Source organism: Eucalyptus grandis, chromosome 4, assembly GCF_016545825.1.
Source record: "Eucalyptus grandis isolate ANBG69807.140 chromosome 4, ASM1654582v1, whole genome shotgun sequence".
In the NCBI taxonomy this organism is placed as follows: Eukaryota; Viridiplantae; Streptophyta; class Magnoliopsida; order Myrtales; family Myrtaceae; genus Eucalyptus; species Eucalyptus grandis.
In genome coordinates, this window is record NC_052615.1 from 35039279 (window position 1) to 35060457 (window position 21179).

The 21179-nt window shown below is 39.4% G+C and overlaps 3 protein-coding genes across 3 annotated transcripts; all 3 read left to right on the forward strand.

Moving 5' to 3' along the window:
- The first annotated feature begins 3718 nt into the window (after positions 1–3718).
- On the forward strand, positions 3719–5525 carry LOC104442075 ((+)-neomenthol dehydrogenase). The gene is made up of 5 exons (XM_010055370.3): positions 3719–3838; positions 3947–4199; positions 4324–4404; positions 4650–4826; positions 4963–5525. The coding sequence occupies exons 1-5, from the start codon at positions 3807–3809 to the stop codon at positions 5374–5376; spliced, it is 957 nt and encodes a 318-aa protein (XP_010053672.2). The 5' UTR covers positions 3719–3806; the 3' UTR covers positions 5377–5525.
- An 8880-nt stretch (positions 5526–14405) lies between these two features.
- Positions 14406–15878, forward strand: LOC108959238 ((+)-neomenthol dehydrogenase). Its single transcript, XM_039310922.1, has 6 exons — positions 14406–14435; positions 14550–14686; positions 14769–14781; positions 14966–15045; positions 15168–15255; positions 15645–15878. Exons 1-6 carry the CDS (start codon positions 14406–14408, stop codon positions 15876–15878), a joined length of 582 nt encoding a protein of 193 aa, XP_039166856.1.
- An 874-nt stretch (positions 15879–16752) lies between these two features.
- Positions 16753–19205, forward strand: LOC104442076 ((+)-neomenthol dehydrogenase). The gene is made up of 5 exons (XM_018872349.2): positions 16753–16929; positions 17129–17381; positions 17478–17546; positions 17877–18053; positions 18687–19205. Exons 1-5 carry the CDS (start codon positions 16910–16912, stop codon positions 19062–19064), a joined length of 897 nt encoding a protein of 298 aa, XP_018727894.2. The 5' UTR covers positions 16753–16909; the 3' UTR covers positions 19065–19205.
- Positions 19206–21179: the final 1974 nt, after the last annotated feature.

Consider the following 21179-nt stretch of genomic DNA (forward strand, 5'->3'; position numbering starts at 1 on the left):
TTTGTTTTTTCTTCTTCTTCCCTTTCACTCCGACGGGGACGACAATGTCTCCTTCCACCACCACCACGCCATCGCCGTCTCAGTCCACCACCTCGCCGCCGTTTCAGTCCTTTGTCGTCGAGCTTGAGCTCGAGCTCGGCCGGCGAACTTGAGCCTCGAATTTTGGATCTAAGGTTGAGCGAGCCCTAGAATTGTGATCTAGAGGTTAGCTCGACCTCGAATCTGAGTTGATTCGGGGTCGACCAGGGTCGGTTAGACAACGGACAAGGCCGATGCGGCAGTGTGGTTCGTTGACGCGGCGTAGGGCCTCGAGGCGGCAGCGCTGGAGGCCGGAGGAGGAGTGGGCGAAGATGGAGGCATGGATGAGGTGACGTGCCAGAGGCGGCGGCGGGTGTGAGGTCGGGCTTGAGGTTGAGGATGGAGAAGGGAACACGGGGCGGGCGGAGGAGAGAGAGAAAGAGGAAGACAGTGAAGAGAGGGAAGAAGAAGAAGAAGAAGAAGAAGAAAAATAAAGGAAAAAAAAAGAAGAAGGGAAATGTGGGGCCCAATGACAGAAGGGTCTCCATTCTTGCAGCAAGGTAGGGCCGAGCGACACGTGCCTGGGATGAGATTTCGACGCACTGGAATTTCACCATTAAACAGGAAAAGCTTCACAAGGTAAAAAAAAAATAAAAAGAGGAGGAAAGGACAAAGAAGGGAAAGAGAGAAAAAGAAGAAGTAAAGAGAGGGAAAAGTGAGGGATCTTGCATGTGCTTGCCACAGACGCCTTACCAAGTTGGATCAATGATATATTACAATGCTCAATAAGTATTTATGCCCATTGTTTTTTCAGTCGGGGTAATTGTATGATTTAGAATTTAGTGAAAATCAAGCTGTGAAATCTAACTTTTGAGTTGTATAGCTTCAGATTTCTTGGAAATGATGGTTTATGACGTTGTGGAGCCATAGAGTTTATCGAAAGTTGTTTTTGAGCAACGGTTTAATCTTGAGTTTTGTATAGGTAAGTTTTTAATGTAGGAGTATGGGGGTAATGACAACAATCAACCCGACGTTCTTCTCATGACTAATGCTTTGTAATTTGCTTCTTTTGGTGCATATATTATTATTTGGAAGAGGAAAGTTGAAGGTGAGATGCTTATGCATATTATTTAAACTTGTTAAATTTCTATTACTAAATGATGTGATCACATAACTATGCTTCTGTGCGTTTAGAAAGAATAATAAATAAATCAAGAAAAGATATCGTGCCGCGTGTGATGTCTTGGGGTATCAAATAGGGATTTTTTGGGGTTAGGGGGCGGGAATATCACATGTGATCTTGGAGTGCTTTTAGTAATCATTTTATTCCTAGGAACAATTTTTGCTTAGAATATTTTTTCTTGATTTTATTCATTGGGCAGGTTTTTAAGCATTTGAAGGTATTTGATAATTACACAAAAATTCTATTCCTGCAATAGACATACGTTCAGTCGGCAAGGTCCACCTCAACCCGCCAGACCTCAGCATCGGCTGTGCCGAGATTTGGCGACGGCTGGAGGAAGGAGGAGGAGAATGAAAAGAAAAATAAAAAGAAGATAAAAAATTAAAAAAAATAATATATTATTAAAATTTATTCACGTCGGCGCTTACCATGCCATGTCAGCTGATCTGTGCCTATTTAGCAAAATCCAACCAAAATTAGCTAAGAGAACTAAATGGCATCAAATCAAAAGGTTTAGAACTAAATTGGCACCGAATAAAATGTTTATGATTAAATTGGCACAATTACAAAATGTTTAGGTTTTTTCTGACACTTTTCCCAACCAAAACCGGAGGCCCTTGAAGCATCACCATCTATAATAGCTCCTGGAACCCCAGCATTGTTCACCTGGAAAAAAATTCCCTTGTTTATTGCAAGTTTTCAGTGTTGGATTGGCAAAAGTCAGGTCAAATGATAATTGGAAATGCATAAGTACCAATATATCTAGCTTTCTAAATTGCGTCTTGATGAAATTTGCAAGGGCTAAAATGCTAGAGGGATCAGAGACATCAAGTTGATAAAAAATTTGGTATTCAGATAGATCCTAGTCTTTTAGCTTTTGAATTGCTTCAAGACCTCTTTTTTCATCTCTAGATGTTAACACCACCACAATCCCATTTGAAGTTAACTACCTACATATTTCAAATCCAATTTCCTCCTTCGCTCCCGTAGCCACTGCATACCTAAATACTAGAAAAAGAAGGATAAGAAACTTTTTTTTTTTTTTATAGTAATCAAGGATCCACCTAAGACCCCTTCGGGATCACACCGCCCGCCAATGCCTGATGGCACCGTCAAACGTCGTCGCAAGCCACTCTTTGGTGTCAATACCTTGGGGGAGACTAACATAAGACCCCACCACTATGGCCCCCACTTAAGACGTGTATTGACAACGCAAGAGTTCGAACCCTCGACCTCATCGAAGAAGGAGAGAACAACTAACCAATGCAGTTGTCCACATCCCAAACATTGTCGGTTGGTCAGGATCGCCGGCCCCTGGCTAGGGCTCGGTGACCTCGGCCGACTCTCCCCCCACCGTCGCCAACCCTTTTTTGATGATGATGGGGGCGGTGACAGTGAGGGGTGATAGCGAGGGCTACCCTCGCCATTCTACAATCCCCTCCTTTTTTTTTTTTTTTCAAATTTAATTTTGAATTTAGTTTAATTAATATTTGCATTAAAATTCAAATAATAGGCAAAATGACATCATTTTGACTATTCTTTACTGACTTAGCGCTTTGGCGAGTCACGTAGGTGAGTTATATTTAAAAAAAAAATTGCCACATAGATTTCTAGCCAAGGTAGCTAGATTTAGCACTTACATGTCCCCATTTTTTAAAAAAAGTCACTTATGTGTACTTTTGTATTTTTATATTTAAGTATCAAAATGAAATGTTTTGCCTCATTATTTTTTTTTGACTCTTTTAGCTGTGATTCTTTACATGTTCTGGTGTGTCGCCGGCCACTTAGCGCTTTATAAAACCCCGAACCCTTATTAGAAAGAAAATATGCCCAAGGGTGGCCTAGTGAGTTATATTTATAAAAAAATTGCCACATAGATTTCTAGCCAAGGTAGCTAGATTTAGCACTTACATGTCCCCATTTTTTTTTTTTTTAAAAGTGTCACTTATGTGTACTTTTCATATTTTTTTATATTTAAGTATCATCCCATGCCAAGTTTTGGTACTTGCACTATACTTTTGCTAGAAATGTTTGCCTCATCAAGCGAAGAGCCTCTGGTTTGTTTTTTGCGTTGTGTGCTCTTAAGCTCTTTAGCTGCGAGGAAATTGTTCTTACTCTTGCCCTAACTTCGTTGTGCCGATGTTTATGCTCTCGACATGAGAAGGTGAATTTAGGTTAGAATGAGTGAAGATTTTCTATTCCATATCGTATTTCCAATTGATGTCTCGACAAATCTTTAAGGAATGATAAAAGTCTCATTTTCACAAATCAATGATTGAGACTCGTTAAGGCACCAAAACGATCACTCTACAACGCAAATGACCTATGTTCAACCCGCACTCGACATGCCATCTGTCTCAATATATTAAATGGAAAAGAATACTAGTTTTTACCGCTTAATAAGAGATGGATGGTATATTCTTTTTAGTAAATTAAGTAGTACTTATCTTGCCAGTATCTAAAATAAGATAAAACCTCCCAATCAACCTTTTAGATAAGACAAGAGGAACCTCCCAATCAACCTTTTAGATAAGGCAAGAGGCCACTTTGATTAATATATGTATGTCATCTAAGCTCTGGTTTTCTCCTACCAAGAAATTAAACGATGGCCGCATCAACCTTTCTTGCGAGCAAGAGGTATCCGACTTGTCTTCTTTCTCTCGTTCTGTTTTCCCTTTGAATGGAAAAACGAAGTTGATTCTGTGGTTTAGACTAATCCATGGTTTGAACGGAACTATTTTGCAGGTATGCAGTCGTGACGGGATCGAACAAGGGGATCGGGTTCGAGATATGCAGACAATTAGCTTCGACTGGAGTGACTGTGGTCTTCACCGCAAGAGATGAGAAGAGAGGGCTTCAGGCAGCACGAGAACTCCAAAACAACGCCAGCCTCTCGGCCGGCGCCGTCGTCTTTCATCAGCTCGATGTGGCTGATCCTGCTAGTGTTTCTTCTCTTGTGGGTTTCGTCGCTACCCAGTTTGGAAAGCTTGATATCTTGGTAATCGAGCAAATTCTTTTTTCTCTCCTCTTTTTTATTTTTTATTTTTGAAATTTTGTGGGAGGGCTTGTATTTTTCTCATTCTAAGGTCCAATGAGCTTTGGATAAAATCGATCATTTTCAGGTAAATAATGCTGGAATCGGTGGACACATCATGGACCGTAATGCTATGTCCGAAGCTGTTGAACGTGCTGGTGGCGACTTTGTAAGTCGTGCGTCGGTCTATTTTTTGTTTATATTACACCAAAGAACTAGATGAGCTATCGTGAATCCTCGTATGTGATGGTTGATGAATCTCATAGGCCCCTAACGTTTGTGCTAATTAAGAGAGATGGCTACTTGGTGCTTTTCTTTGATTCATGGGTTTTTTGGTCTTCTCTTGCAAATGTGTGCATTTTTCTAGCTTCTTTTTATCATCAAAGTGCATAAGTGTCGTTCCTCAAATATCAGCCATTTGGCGAGGAAGTCTGGAAAAAGATATCGACCGAGGACTATGGAATGGCGGAAGAATGTGTGAAGACGAATTATTATGGTGCCAAGTTAGTGACCGAAGCGCTCCTTCCGCTCCTTCGTCTGTCTGATTCACCGAGAATCGTAAATGTTAGCTCCACCTTGGGGACCCTAGAGGTAAAACGAGAATCCCTCTTTTAAACATTTTCCGCAAATCCTACTTAAAAGTTGTTTAATATGGTTCAAGATGATAGTTACCTGTAACAATATATTCTGAGAAATTCTCTTCTAATGCTCTTCTCTACTGGTTCAGCTCATACCGGGAGAATGGCCGAAGCAGGTATTAGGCGATGTCGAGACCCTCACAGAAGAGAGAGTGGACGAAGTCTTGGAGTCATTCTTGCAGGATTTCAAAGAAGGGGACTTTGGAAAGAGGGGTTGGCCAACCCATATCTCAGCATACAAGGTCTCGAAAGCAGCCTTGAATGCATACACAAGGATCATGGCCAAGAAGCTGCCATCTTTCTTGGTGAACAGCGTGTGCCCTGGCTTTGTCAATACCGACATCACCTGCAATACGGGACCCTTGACTCCTCCACAGGGGGCCGAGAGCCCGGTTTGGCTAGCTCTGCTTCCTCAGGGTGGCCTAAGTGGCCTCTTCTTTCATAGGAAGCAAGTCTCCAGTTTCTTGTCTCTTTCGAGCTCGCCTTCCATTGTCAAGGGATGATTTCATTTCCTTTCTCTGTTTTTCTTTGGGGTTCTTATTCTGTCTTTGTAACTAGCACCTGTTTGACCATTCAGTGGGTAATAGCATGATGGTAGTAAATGGGATGTTTATGAGTGCTTCGATTATATTGATCTAGTAGCTTTCTGTGACAATTCCTTATTATCATTGTGCCGTTCAGGTGATTCATATAAAAGAAAGAACATTGCAAAATTTCATCAAAAATCCAAATGGAGCGTTTCATTCTATGAAAGAACAGGTGCTCAACACCACGTGGGGTTTTATTTTATTGAAATGCAAATTAAGTAAAGTTGACAGGCTACTAACCCATAACAAACAGGAATAAAGATATTAGAGAGAGAGAGAGAGAGAGAGAGATACTTCATATTCTAGTGATGACAAAATAAATAATTAGTTAAATTTCATCAAACTGTTCAACTAAGGGAAAATTCCAAATAAGGATCCAAAGTAGACCGATTTTCCCAAATAAGGACCCGAAATTAACTTTGTGTCAGATAAAGATTTAAAGTTGACCCATTGCCTCAAATAAGGACTCGAAGTGATTGAATCAATTCCAAATAAGAACTTGAGCTTTGCTATCAGCCAAATATTCGTCGGCTATCAAGTATGTGATATTTTTGACGACTGGAGTTTGGGCAATTTTGTCCAAAAAAATATAAGGAAAATTAACAAATCCTAAAACAGGAAAAAAAAAAAAAACCCTTAGGTTCTCTACGGTCTCCCCGTTCCTTGTACCCGTCCTCTGCAAAGTCAAAGACCGAAGTTATTCCCATTCCTTGTACCAATTATTCACAAAGTCGAAGACCCAAATTCTGTGTCGGTTGAGGCACGAATTAAAAAACAAGAAGAAAACCATGCTTCTTTCTTTGTTTGTGGAGACCCAAATTCTCCGCCGATCGAGCAAGGCGAGGAGCGACGAGAATCGAGTCACGACAACGACTGGGCAGCGATTTGGTTGAGGAACATCGAGGGAGAAGAAAGAAGAAAACATAAACATCTAAATGAATAACATAAACTTAATTAATTTAGAATTTTCCATTTTTTTCCAATCACAAATTTCTACAAAATTGCCCCTATTTTAATCGATGGAAAATGTCGCCGTGAGCTAATGTCATTAATAGAGATTAACTTGATCATTTCGGATCATTATTTGATACAAAATTCACTTTAGGTCTTTCTTTGAAACAATGGGTTCCACTGCAAGTCCTTATTTGACACAAAATTCAGTTTGGGTCTTTATTTGAGAAAAAAAATTCACTTCGGATCTTATTTAGAATTTTCCCTCCAACTAATAATGATAAATCAAATTTGGAAATTCTAAAATGTCAGCAATCCTTAAAAGAAGACGACAACAACAACAACAACAATAATAATAAAGTGCTATTTCAATTTTTCTAATAAACAAAAGTGCTCATGGACTTCTCACCTGTCTTTGTATAATTTAATTTCAAATTAAATGGATTAGAGATAAAATCACAGTTTTTTTATACTTTTCTTCTAAAATGCATTTTTGTTTTCAAAATGATTGAAGACATTCTCAATATAAAATAATTTTGAAAGAAAAAAATAAATTTAACTGAAATGTACATATATTGTTTCAGATAAGTTGCAATTTATACTTTCCTAAAGTTTTGTTGAATTTGATAGACAGTATGCTTTATTTCACTCTTAATAAAGTATATTTTAATGAATTAAAGAAACATTATCATTTGATTAGAAAAATCTTTTCAGCCTTTTTTTTTTTTTCTAAATCAATTTTGAATTAAGTGGGTTTTGGATGAAATTGTTTTTATTCTAATTTGTCCTAAACATATATAAAATGAGGTTTGTTTGTTTTTTTTTTTTTGACAAATTGATTTCAGAACAAGAAAATAAAAATGATGAGTTATTATTCGTATGTTTCAAATAAGTTGTAATTTTAATTTCTTATATTTCTGCTCAAGTAAATAAGGTATTTTTTTAATTCATTTGTAGTTAAATAATCTTGGTTGTTTAAAGAAAATATCTCACTTTACAAAATTATGTCAGTCATGAATATACTTTATCTTAGTTTGATAAATTTTGTTAATTGACATAATTTATATCTTTATTTCATTCCCAGTTAGGTTCAGTCCAATTAAAAAAAATATATGATTCAAAATACTTTATCTTTTATCATATTCTTTTGAAATTTAAACTCAAGAAGATAATAGACTTTTAGGAAGACAACTTACTGGTTGAAGTTAGGTCACATGTCTTTCTACATGACAATCCTAAAGATAAAGTGAAATGTCACTTGGAGAGCATAGGATCTAAAAAGATAAAGTGAAATGTCATGTGGCACGCATAAAAGTGAATATCCTTTTAGCTCTCACGCTTCCTGCAAACATATGTCTGGAAACAAATGTTTACATGTTTTTGTACAATAATTAAAAAGTTTCCATTATAAATTTAGATAAGAGAATGTATATAGATTTTGTTAAATTCCAAAAATGTAGTAGAATTTCTGATTAAATCATTGAGTCGAAATTTTTTTCCAATTCTTTTATCTCTTGAGCGTGATGAAGGCCTTGATGACTCAATCTCAAATTGGGCATCAAAAATTCGACCTCTTCTCGTCAGACTTCAAGGCCTTGATTGGCGTTGTTGTGGCCAATTCAAGATTTTCCATCCATTATTGAAGCGCTTTATATTTTGCTAGTATAATAATTTTTGGGCTACTTTAAAAGTAACAACTTATTGTGAACCACAAATTTTTTAAAGATGTGGACCCCATCACAATTTTTAATTATTTTTATATGTTTTTTTTTTTTAGTAAAAAAGAGGCGTTATTACTATAGTGAATTAAAGACAATTACTATAGTGAATTAAAGACAATCATATAAGCATTTCTCTTTTGAATTCAATAAAGACGTTTAATTACTCAAAAAAAATTGGATTTATTTCAAATTTAACTTGGATAAATGTCAATTTAATTCATGGATCGACAAATCAATGAATAATAAGCTAACAAAGTGAAACTTGTGAATTTATCTCACATGTGATTTACTTTCAATATTTTAAAGGAAAATTGTCAAAAAGTTCTAAACCTATCGTACTTTTGCCAATTTATTCTTAAACCTTTTAACTTTGTCAATTTAGTCTTAAACTTTTTCATTTTTTTTTGCCAATTAAGTCTATTCGGCCAATTTTGGTTTGAAAAAAGTTGACGTGGATGCCGGTGGTGCCATGTAAGACTGTTGGCACGATGAGAATAATTTTTAATAATATTTTAATATTTTTTTGAATTTTGATTATTGGTCTGTTTTTACCTTTTTATTATTTTTCTTTCTTTTCTTTTTAATTTTCTTCTTTGCCTTTTCTAGTGGCCAACTGGCCACAGGCGACGGCTAGTCATCAAGCACAGCTAGCCGGCTGGCCTCGCCAACCATAGGCAAGGTTTGGCTGAGCAAGGGTTAGCCCTAGCAAGGGGAGACCCACCCAGGTACGGCCCGAGAAGGGTCACCTAGCCAAGGCCGGCTTGCACCCAGGCTAGGGCGGCCTCGCTAGATTTGGTGAGAGGAACCCTCGTTGAGGCTTGCCCTTGCCCTTTGGCGAGTTGCGGCCTCACGCAAACCAGAGATTTGGCGAGGTTGCGCTGGCCTGGGCATAGGTCGGACTTGCCCAAGTGATCCTTTCTGGGCCACGCTTGGGCGTGGGCTCACCTTCGCTCGACCGGGCCTCGCTTGTGGCAAGCGAGGCCAGTTGGCTAGCTGTGGCTAGTGGCTAGCAGCCGATTGTTGCTTGTGGTTGGTCGGTCACTAGAAAAGGCAAAGAAGAATCGCAAAAAGAAAAGAAAGAAAAAAAGGGAAAAAAAAGAGAAAAAATATTAAAGATTCAAAAAAAATATTAAAATATTATTAAAAATTGTGCACGTTAGTGTCGGTGGTCTATGTGGCACCGCTGGCATCCACATTAGTATTTTCTGGCCAAAATTGGCTAGATAGACTCAATTGACAAAAAGTAAAAATGTTATGATTGAATTGGTAAAGTAAATTGGCAAAAATACAATAGGTTTAGGATTTTTTGGACAATCTTCCCAATTTTAAAAGAATGAGATAAGCCGTACCATATGAATGTTTGAGAGGGATAATAGAAATGAATTACAAAGTTTGAAGGTACTTTATCTTAATTCATTTCAAACTAAAAGCAATTAATCAATAATAGATGTTTGAGAATGACTAATTGCTCAATAGATGCTAACTGGTCCAGATGAGCATGTGACATAATTATGCTATGTGGCTTGCTAGCTACGTGACAAGCAAAAAGTTGTTGTTAAGTGCCATGTGGCGAGTGCAAAAGCAAAAATTCTATCAATTTCGACCTTAACTATATATAAGAAAAATATATTTATCTCATTCTTTTTTCATTCTTAGTTAAGCAGATTTAGTTGAATTAATAAAATATATGGTTCAAGCACTTTCTCTTTAACATTTGGAATTTAAACCTAATAAGATATAAACGTTTGGGATGACAAATAAATAAACTTATTTGTTGAGTTTAGGCCATGTGGCGATACACTCCGCATGACAATTATAGTAAAGGTAAATTGTCATGCGGCGATCATATAAATGAACAAAGTACATCACATGGTAAGTATACCAGCGACACAGCTCTCACGCTTTTTGCAGATATATACGTACACAAATCTTTTCTTGTGTTTGTACTCATATAAAATTGGTGATACGAATCAGATTAGAGAATGTATGTACATATTTAATAATTTCACTGGATGATGTATAATCTCTTCTACAAGATTGAGTCGCAAACCTCTCACGATTCTTTTTCCTTTTGAGAACGTTGGAGGCCTTGATGACTCGATCAAGAATTCAACAGCACGTATTTTGAATTCTCTTCACCAATCATAGCTGAAGCCCTTGATAGCTTGAACTCAAGTCAAAGACAGTCGGGGTCTTGATTACTAATGTTGAAATTGGTGACGCAGCGGAAGCAGATTGTAATTTTGCAACTAAATTGGGAGTTATAAAAATTGATGGAGAATAAAACAATGAGCAATGAAAGGAGACAAGAAATTAACGTGGTTAGATTCGAATGTTGGAACTTATATTCATGGAAAAGCTAACACACTAATCAATAGGGAAATCTCACAACGTGCCAAAGAGAAAGGGATCAAGTCCCTTCCCGACACGATGAGAGGACCTAGGGACCCTCCAGAAAGAATCATTTGCTCTCATTTCTAAGCTTGTGACTTGTTTTTGCTTGTGGCTTGACCGAGAGCCTGTGTGAACTCCCATATTTATATACGGAAAAAAGGGCTCACATTTCATCGTGGGAGGAGTAAATGTGTGACTTTGGGAAGTTAAAAAGACACGAACCCCAATGGCTTAGCTTCAAGACTTTAAAATACGCGGCTAGGAGACAAAAAGGAGTTAAAGTCCTCCCTTCATTTAGTGAGCAACTCGTGGAAGTCTCATTTAGTGCAGCTTTTTCAAGGGGCTTTGGGCTCCAAAAGCCCTTTTGGAAAAATATTTTGCCTTTGATTCACACATTTGAGTCTTCACTTGCCAAATGCTAGAATTTGGAATGCTAGTCTTAGGTTTAATGAATTTTTTTCTTTCCAATATTACCCCTACTAATAATCATGTTTTCCCTTTTTGCCTTAAAAAATCACTATTTATCATCTTCTTCCTTAACTTGCTGCTCCATTGCGAATCTCTGCCGGCGAGCGACGCTTAGCCACGAGTAGGGGGCCAAATTTAGCTGCCAAGAAGCCTTGCCTGAGGTTGTGCGACTTTAGGCGGCATCACTTGGGTCGCGTGATCCGGGTGTCGCCGCGATTGGCGCAACCCAAGCGGCCGGGTTGCACGACCCACGGCGTCACTTGAGGTCGCCGACCTCAAGTGAGCTGCCTCCCCCCCACCACCATCGCCATCGCCGCTAGTCGCCTCCCCACCACCACCACCACCACTGCCGAGCCACTGCCCCACGATCCCCTCTCCACACAAACTGCATCTCTTCTCCTCCCTTTTTAGGTGTCGCCTGAGGTTGGCGCGACTCGAGCGGTTGGGTTGCGTGACCCATGGCATCACCTGAGGTCACCGACCTCAGGCAAGCCGCATTCCCGCCACCGCCATCGCCATCGCCGTTGCCACCAGCCGCCTCCCCACCACCACCAGCACCACTGTCCCCCATGATCCCCTCCCCATGTAGCTGTGCGTCTCTTCTCCTCCCTTTTCATTTTCTTTTCTTTTTCTCTTTTTTCTTTTCACCTTGAAGTTATTTTGCAAAATATGCACAAAAATGAGTTTCCAAACATACTTGCCTTCACAAAATGCCCATTCATTCAAAGATACTTGCATTTCCCCAAAGTTGAACCAAACGTGCCTGAAGTCTTCTCTTGCGGCCAAGATCCCTCCCCCATGGATCAGGAGATGACCGTCTTGTTTTACTTCAAGCTAGCACGGGTGCACAAAATATCGACGTAGGAAGAGACAAAACAGAAACAATCGATTGGATTTTATTTGTCTGGCCATGCTCTCTTGCTATAATTTCAGACCACATTTATTTAAGGGAAAATTTCAAATAAGAGCCTTAAATGCCATCATTTTCTTACGTAAAAGCTTGAAGTAGATATTGTGTCAAGTAAATGTCTGAAGTTGCCATGCTAGTCTCAAATAAAGGGATGACCTTACTAATTGCCGATTGGCTAAATATTCCAACTGGTTGAGGGCCTTTTTGTCCCAAAAAAATAAATAATTTTAAGTTATTGTTATTTTCATTTCCTTCTTTTACTATTTTTTCCCCTTCCAGCGAGGGCTTGGTGACTCTCACTTTCCATTGGGCAAGGGCCTGCAAGCTCTCATGACCCTCGCCTAGATTTGGCTAGGGTTGGCCTAACTTATGGGCGGCACAACCAGCCTTACCTAGGGCGAGTGTCACCTTGCCTAGGCGAAGCCATTCCTTGCTAGTGGCCAAGGAGGGTGCCCTTGCCAAATTAGGCGAGGCGACCCTTGGCCAGCCCCCTTTGGGATTGCCGGTGGTCAACCATTACTTGAGGCTGACCACCAGCAAAGAAAAAAATAAAAAAAGAACAAAAAAGAAAAAACGAAAAAAGAAAGAAAAAACGAAAAAATTCAGAGAAGGTAAGTGATTAATCGGAAAGTTAGGCCATTATTTAAAACTAACATAACCATTTGAGGCTTTTATTTAAAATAACATCTATTTTAGATCCTAATATGAGATAATAAGTGTATTTCAGGCCCTTATTTAAAATAAAATGAATTTCATATTTTAATTTGAGAAAATGAGGGCACTTGATACCCTTATTTGGAATTTTTCCTTTATTCAATGAGCTCAAATTCAACAATCTGATTCCAAATCGTGCTTTTAAAAAAAGGTTTAACCTCCGAGAAAGGAATAACGTTATAGATTAGATATGTTGCTATCGGTCCGGTGTGTCAAATTCAATGTAGGAGTTTCATAGTTAGAAAGATGAACCTTTGATGCTCGTACTCGAACATGATAGGTTGACAAAGGTTTTTGATTTGTATTTTTGGAATCAAACGGACATCCAACCTACCCAAAGAAAACAAGCATCCAATTAATTTCTAATTTAATTTGGAGAATGTCAATTTAGCTTATGCAATTGACTAATTTCCGAACATTATGCTAACAAATTAAAGATCATAAACTTATTTCTTGTGTGATTTTCATTCTTTTCCAAATTCAAATTCAATGAGATAAGTCGTATGATAAGCAACTATCATAAATCAAAGTCACAAATTCTAAATTTAGGTCGATCTTCCCCTGTAGAAACCTAAATTTACAGGTCTTTATCTATAAATCTCTAACTTATGCGTCACACAGAGAACTCTTTAACATGATAGAAAATCAACGACTGCCCAATGTAGTACATTACCACACAGCACTCGCCCTTTCCTAGATTGGGCCGAGTACACAAAAGGATTATGGGCTATTCGATGGGCCTTCACATGATGGGAGTTCATTATAAACCCGACAGGTTCATATATTCTTGAGCCTACTTGCTATTATGGCCTTTTCCTCTTTACAATGAAGAATGTGGAGGCACAAAAATTTTGGACACCCTTTATTGCCGAAAGATAGACACCCTTTATTTCAATAGAGAAAATGGAAGAGAAAGTATAGAGTGGTAGGTTATATTATAATCATCTTAGTACACTTTGAAGTGAAATTCAAATATAGAAAAGCCCATGAATTCAATCAATTGGCAGATGAGGAAGTATCTGGGCAACATTCATCATTATATTTCCCCTCCAACAGTTTTTGTTATATATTCCCATATACATAGGAAAATCCTTTATTCTCATGTTGACCGGACTGAAAAATTTCCTACTTCTCTTAATCTATAAAATTTGACTATCTGTTACTTATTTTAAAAAGAAATCAACCATCTGTTAATAGGCCTACTATCAATATCGTTGTTGCCATTCAAATCACAAGAATTTGGCTCACATTTCAGCCATACAAATGGAAAAAAAAAGGCAAAAAATAAAAATAAAATCTTAGAATGCCTTAGTATAAAAGGTTTGAGAAGGCGAACTTGGCCCAGAATGGGTGAAAATCTTCTATTTCATATAGTGTTTCTCATGATGTCTTGATAAATCCTAATGAGTCTAATAATTCATGAAACTCATTTTCATAAATTAATGGTTGAGATTTGTCGAAATATCAAAAGAATCACCGTACTACATAGGAAATCCATGTCCAGCCAAGACTCAAAATGCCATCTTCTCACTGTATGAATTGGAAAAGAAAACTAGTTTTTACTGCTCAATAAATATCGGATATTAAATTCCGTTTGGTAAATTGGGTCGTACTAATTTAGCTAGCAGCTATTAGCTAAGGCAAAACCTTCCAATTACGATTGACTTTACCAAGCGTTCTCTCTTTAGATCCTATGTAGCTTCATTTTAGATAAGGCAAGAAGCCAATTCCATTAATATCTATATTTCGAGCTAAGCTCTAGTTTTCTCCTACCAAGAACTTGAACGATGGCCATAAACCTGTCTTGCCACCAAGAGGTATACATTTTATTCTCTTATTCTGGTACATTGTTTTTTTACATTTTCCATGAAATACAAGGTTGACTATATTAGTTTAGACTAATCCATGGTTTGAATGGAATTCCTTTCCAGGTATGCAGTCGTGACGGGGTCGAAATATGCAGGAAATTAGCTTCGAGTGGAGTGGCCGTGGTCTTGACTGCAAGAGACGAGAAGAGAGGCCTTCAGGCAGCTCAAGAACTTGGGAACGACGCCGGCCTATCGGCCAAGTCGTGTCTTTCATTGGCTCGATGCGGCTGATCCTGCTAGTGTTGCTTCTCTTGTGGATTTCGTCTCCACTCGGTTTGGCAGGCCTGATAGCGTGGTAATCAAGCTCATTCTTTCTTCTTATCTTCTCTTACTTTTATTTATTTCGATCTTGTGGAAGACTTAGTTCTTGTCATCTTTCCTACTGCCTTTGTTTCCTGGTCAACTTCCACTTTTTAGCTCAACTGCAAATAATCCAAGAGCTGATTTCGATGTTGGTTTGAACGGTTATGTGATTGCAGGTAAACGATGCAGGACTTGGTGGACACATCACGAACCATGATGCATGTCCAAAGCTACTGAACGAGCTGGTGTCGGCTTTGTAAGTCATGCATCGGTCAAGTTCTTGTTTATATAATACCAGAAAACTAGATGAAATATCGGGAATCATTGCATGTGATGATTGATGAATCCCATGGGTCTCCATCGTTTGTGCTTATTAAGAGAGATCTCTTTCCTCCGATTTCAGCCATTAGATGAGGAAGTTTGGAAAGAGATAGGAACTGAGGACAATGGAATGGCGGAAGAATGTGTGAAAAAGACGAATTATTAGAGGGCCAAATCAGTAACGGAACCGCTCCTTCCGCTCTATCTGCCAAATCATTAGATGAGGAAGTTTGGAAAGAGAAAGAGATAGAGACTGAGGACTATGGAATGGCAGAAGAATGCGTGAAAACACAAATTATTATAAAGCCAAATCAGTGATAGAAGCGCTCCTTCCGCTCCTTCCTCTGTACAAGAATCGTAAATGACACCTCCACCTTAGAAATCCTCGAGGTAAAACCACGATTGTTTTTTTATACCTTTTTGGTGAATCCTAAATAAAAGTATTAAATTGTTTCATATTGTTTGACACGATAGTGATATTTAACATATATATGCTGAAAAATTCAGTTAATACCAAACGAATGGCCAAAGCAGGCATTGAGCGATGTTGAGATCGAGAGAGCGGACCAAGTCCAGGAGTCATTCTTGTCAGATTTCAAAGAAGGGGACTTCGGAAAGAGGGTTTGCCAACTCATCTCGCAGCATGTCGGAAAGGTAGCCTTGAATGCATACACGAGGATCATGGCCAAGAAGGTGCCATCTGCCTTGGAGAACAGCGTGGCTCTGGCTTCGTCAAGACTGACGTCACTTGCAATTCCGGACTTTTGACTCCATCACAGGGGGCTGAAAGCCCTGTTTGGCTGGCTCTGCTTCCTCAGGGTGGCCCAAGTGGCCTCTTCTATGATAGGAAGAAAGTCTCCAGTTTCTTGTCTTTTCCTAACTTGCCTTCCCCCGTCAAGGAATGATTTGACTTTCCTTTTCTGTTACTTTTTTGTCTTTGTAACAACCAGTTGTTTGAATATCTAACTAGTATGTAATGACAAGATGATAGCTAATCGAAATGTTTAGGAGAGGTTCGGTTTTTGATCTAGTAGTTTGCTGCGATATTGTCTTATCATGGTTTTGCCGTTTGAATGGCTTTATGTAGAAGAAGGAACTTGGCTAAATTGCATCAAAACTCTAGATGGACTCATTCATTTGCGAAAGAAGAAAGGCTAACTCCTCTAAGCGATCTATATTATTGTAGGTGTGTGCGAGTGAAGTAAAGGTAATAAGGCTACCAACCCATCTTGACTAGATAAAAAAATAGGATTGAAGACATAATCTTTGGCAAGTTGATTATAAAAGAAAAGTGAAATTTATTAGCTTCTTCACTAAATCAATAATAATTTGTCCCAGAGTATGTGGATTTTATTATTCAGTGATTTATTTTTTGAATGACGTTTTCCTTCCATCTTTAAATTTTGACTCTCATAACAACGACTGTCCAAATAAATGCACCGAAAATTCGACTATCTGTTAATTTAATTTTTAAAGAATTGACTACATGTTAATAAAAGGCTAACCATTAAAATCGTTATTGAGCGTTAGAACCACGAAACACTTGGCTAAATCTCGGCCGCACAAGTAACAGAAAGACCTTGAATTCTTTCACTACCTGCGTTCTTGTTCCTCTGCTCTGGTCACGTTCGTCTACGTTGGGCGGAAAAAGAGAGGTTGCGTAACTCATTCGAAGGCTAAAAGACAAAGTGGGTACGTTACATTCGAGGCTGCCGAAGGTTCTGGAGGTTCTTAAATCTATTAAAACAGGGAGAGGGTTCACAGGTTTTCATCTTCGTCTTCAGTCTACAAAGCAACAGATGGCAGAGTCTACCAAGAGGTATTCTTTCATGGTTCAGGGCATACTTTTTTTTTGGTAGAATCGCCTAAGTGGTTCAGGGCATACTTTCATACCCATCACCCTCCTAATAATTCCATTCCTTTGCTTGTCTCTTTATTGTTCCCTGAAATTACTCTCTTGTTCTCTGAATTCCATTGTTGTGGGGTTATTTATTTATTTATTTTTGGTGCGTTTTCAGGTATGCAGTGGTCACAGGTGCAAACAAGGGGATTGGGTTGGAGATATGTAGGCAGCTGGCTTCAAATGGAATCATGGTGATATTAACGTCTAGAGATGAAAAAAGAGGGCTTGAAGCGGTCCAGAAGCTCAAGGATTCTTCAAGTGGTCTGTCTGATCACATTGTCTTTCACCAGCTTGACGTCACTGATCCTGCTAGCGTTTCGTCCCTTGCGAATTTCATCAAGACCGGATTCGGGAAGCTCGACATTCTGGTATGACGTCAGAGTCTTTTTGTCATTGATTTCGTAAGATTGTTAGCAGTGATCTGATATGATGAGTTAGTGAAAGCGTCGAGAGTTCTGCTGCAGGTGAACAATGCTGGGATTGGCGGAGCCGTTGCAGATGGCGAAGCCTTGAAGGCTTCTGGTTTTGGAAAGGTAACAAGAAACTATTTCAAATTGGCGCTAGGAGTTTTGATTGTCTAGCATCACAAAACTGATTAGGATCGAAGCATGTGATGATTATAAGCCCTGGCAAGGAACTATTTCAAAAAAGCGCTAGGAGTTTCAAGTGGCACTCTGCTCGATGTTAATGAATTATTGATTGGCATCAAGCTTAATAAGACTCCAGCCAGCCTTAAAACAAGCTTACGTAATTAATTTGCCCAAGTTTGTATTTTTGCCCTTTCTCATAACTTGGTACATTGTGATGCACGGTTTTGCTGTGACCTGTCGGAAGTATGAGGAGCTTTCTTCTTGTTGACGCAGGAAGGTGCCCAAATCAATTGGAAAGAAGTATTGACCCAACCTTATGAAATGGCTGAAGCATGTATGGAAACGAACTATTTTGGAGCCAAACGAATGATCGAGGCTCATATTGACCTCCTCCAACTTTCCAATTCACCGAGGATAGTGAATGTTTCCTCCAGCATGGGGAAGCTGCAGGTGAGCCTGGATTCAGGTTGGTTGTTGAAAATTTAAAATTACAATAAGCAGTGATATAGGACAGATTGATGAAACTTGGCAAAAATATACTTTTGAGTAGAGCTCCACCATTCACGAGCTTGCTATTTTAATGAGCAAAATCAAGATGAGGTACACGAATATTTCCACCAGCCCTGGTTGCCTATTGGTTTCTTAGAAATTGAGTAAGCAGTTGACTCTCATGAATTCGAATGGTATCTGCATTGTGGACCTTTGCATTTGGTGTTCATTCTCACCTACAAGCTTCTGCCCTGTTTAGCTTGTTTCAATTGCATCACATGAACTTCCTTTTGATAACTATCTTCAGTGAAGTTTTATACCTAATGCACCCTTCTCGTTAAAGATAAAGAGTTCCATTTCGTGGAATTGGCTTGCTTCTAGGATGGAATTTCTCTAGAAATGCATTGACTGATTTGTTATAAACCGTTCCCATAAACAACTAATTTTTTTTTTTTTTTTTAATTCTTAATCAAGGAATGTGCATCTAGCTTCAAGTCCCACTTGCATGATGGAGCGCTGTTTATATCCCTGGTTGAAATTCCTTTGGGGACCCTATGCTGATGATTTTGTTAATTTTGGCGATTTTCCTTTCAGAGATTGTCTAATGAATGGGCCAGAGGAGTTCTGAGCGATGCTGAGGACCTTACGGAGGAGAAGGTGGATGGGGTTGTGAAGGCTTTCCTTGAAGACTTCAAGAACGGATCTTTGGAAGCCAAAGGCTGGCCTGCAGTCCTTGCCGCTTACATTGTCTCAAAAGCAGCCATGAATGCTTACACAAGGATCCTTGCCAAGAAGTACCCAAACATCATTGTGAACTGTGTGTGCCCCGGATTTGTCAAAACGGACATTAACTTCAACACCGGTATCCTGTCGGTTGAGGAAGGTGCTGAAAGTCCTGTGAAGTTGGCACTTCTTCCAAATGGCGGTCCTTCTGGTTGCTTCTTTGTGAGGAAGGAAGAGTCGGACTTTTGATAGAAGATGTTGAGTCTTCACATGATGGGCCCCCAACGGTTTGAAAGATCTAGTTGTAATTTATGGACCCCCAACAGCTCAATATTTCATATGTGACTTCTTCGACGTTGTCCTGAGTTGGATTTACATCCTCTTCCATAACTTTTGGGTATCTGATGCAGCCCACATTGAAGACTGGCTCTCTCGACCAAGAAGATTGGCCCGCATTAAAGCTCGACGAAACCGAGAAGCCATAACGACATCTTGAGTCCATCCCGGAAGCTTGAAAGACACCTTGGAAGCTCGCGTGAAGCTTTTACTAGTTTATAGTTTCCATGCCATTTACTATATCTCCTATTTTCAATACTCCGTTTTTATTTCTCCTAGTTTTCAACGCTTTGTCTTTATTTTTCCTAGTTTCAACGTTCTGTTTTTATTTCTTTGATGATATAAGCCAATCCCTTGTAGAAGACCGACAACTTTTGATGAATTTTGATAAATGAAAAGCTTTGCTTGAAGCAAGCATCATGAACCTTGTAGAGTTCATATCCTTGAAAACCTAGAAGAGTTTTCACTCCGTCCTTGAAGAGTCGGAGCTTTCGAAATCTGCATCCTTGAAGAGTTGCAGTCATCGATCTAGAAGAATCGGTGTCCCTTTCAACTTCCTTGGAGGCCTAGAAGAGCAACCAACGGAGTCTCTATCTTTTCCTGTTCTGTTCGTTACTTCCAACCCAATTTCGACTATCCTACAGTGCTTATTTCAGAAAACCCAAAACAGAGAAATTGTAGATCCAGAAGTCTTTGTTCATTTGGCTTTGGAATCAGGTCAATCCGAATTGTATCAACAAAGATACGACTGTTCTCCTAAGCTTGCGCAGTGCTGAAATTTCTGTTCGTCCCGTTTCTTGTGCGCGAGTCACTCTCCCGATCCTACTATTTGAGAAAGCCTATCCTAGGCTTGCATCATTTGGTATCAGAGCTTTGGAGGAGAGGACAATGCCTCCAAGACAAGCTAGGCGTCGTGGCGGCAGAACCCTTCCCCTCAATGAATTGCACACACTCGCTGAGAATATGCAACAACAAATTGATGAATTGACGCAAGAAGTTCAGTGTTTGAGGGCTGAAGCAAATAATTCTCCACCCCGTTCTAGGACTGAAGATTCCCATGGTAACTCTTCCTCTTCGGAGAGTGTTCAATCTATTCACGGTCGGAGGCATGTTCGACATCGTTTACAACATATTCGTGAGCCAGATTGGGAAAAGGAAATCAAGAAAGATGTTCCAGAATTTACAGGTAATGAGTCTCCTGACGAAATTGTTGATTGGCTAACACTTGTGAATGAGGTGTTTGAGCATCGAAATGTTCCGGAGAATTGTCGCGTTGGGATCATTGCTATGCGATTCCGAGGCAAGGCGATTGCTTGGTGGAGACGTGAAAAACAAACTCGCCAAGCCGTTGGCAAAGCACCAGTCACTTCATGGAGAAAGATGGAGGGCAAGATTCAAAAATATTTTCTCCCAAAGGATATAAGAGAGAGCTCTACCAACGGTACCAAAATCTAACACAAGGTACGCGAACGGTGGACCAATACACCAATGAATTCAATGAGTTGGTGATTCGTAACAATATCCAAGACCCAGAGGATGTGCTTGTGAACAAATACTTGAACGGTCTTCAATTTTACATTCAAGACGCCTTGGAAGTCCTTGACATTTGGGACTTAGGAGATGCACACCAACGGGCACTCAAAATGGAGCGCTCTCATTCTCGGAGACAGCAATCTGCTAGTAAGCCTTCTACTCAACCTCATGATTCGAAGCAACCTGCTACATCCGAAATACGTTGCTATTCTTGTGGGGAGTTGGGTCATCGTGCTAGCAATTGTCGAATCAATAAGAATCGACCAGCCGGTAAAGCCTTCTTGGTGGATAATGATTCTGACAAGAATGCTGAGGATCCACTTGAAGAGGAGTTGAAAAATGATGAAGAAGCTGCGGATGATGAACAAATAGTGCATGCTGACACTGGCGAACTTCTTATGGTGAGGAAAATTTTTCCTACTCCTCGAGATGACACTGGAGATAGGTGGCTACGTACCAATATTTTCCATTCTGCTTGCACAATCATGGGAAAGG

Excerpts from the sequence above, each read along its gene's own strand:
- LOC108959238 (XM_039310922.1), top strand. The coding sequence starts at position 14,406 with ATGGCCATAAACCTGTCTTGCCACCAAGAG. Across the intron at positions 15,046-15,167 it reads AACGAGCTGGTGTCGGCTTT|AGAGATCTCTTTCCTCCGAT; the intron begins GTAAGTCATGCA and ends GTGCTTATTAAG. Across the intron at positions 15,256-15,644 it reads ATGGAATGGCGGAAGAATGT|GCATTGAGCGATGTTGAGAT; the intron begins GTGAAAAAGACG and ends TGGCCAAAGCAG.
- LOC104442076 (XM_018872349.2), top strand. The coding sequence starts at position 16,910 with ATGGCAGAGTCTACCAAGAG. Across the intron at positions 16,930-17,128 it reads ATGGCAGAGTCTACCAAGAG|GTATGCAGTGGTCACAGGTG; the intron begins GTATTCTTTCAT and ends GTGCGTTTTCAG. Across the intron at positions 17,382-17,477 it reads TCGGGAAGCTCGACATTCTG|GTGAACAATGCTGGGATTGG; the intron begins GTATGACGTCAG and ends GTTCTGCTGCAG.
- LOC104442075 (XM_010055370.3), top strand. The coding sequence starts at position 3,807 with ATGGCCGCATCAACCTTTCTTGCGAGCAAGAG. Across the intron at positions 4,200-4,323 it reads TTGGAAAGCTTGATATCTTG|GTAAATAATGCTGGAATCGG; the intron begins GTAATCGAGCAA and ends GATCATTTTCAG. Across the intron at positions 4,405-4,649 it reads AACGTGCTGGTGGCGACTTT|CCATTTGGCGAGGAAGTCTG; the intron begins GTAAGTCGTGCG and ends CTCAAATATCAG.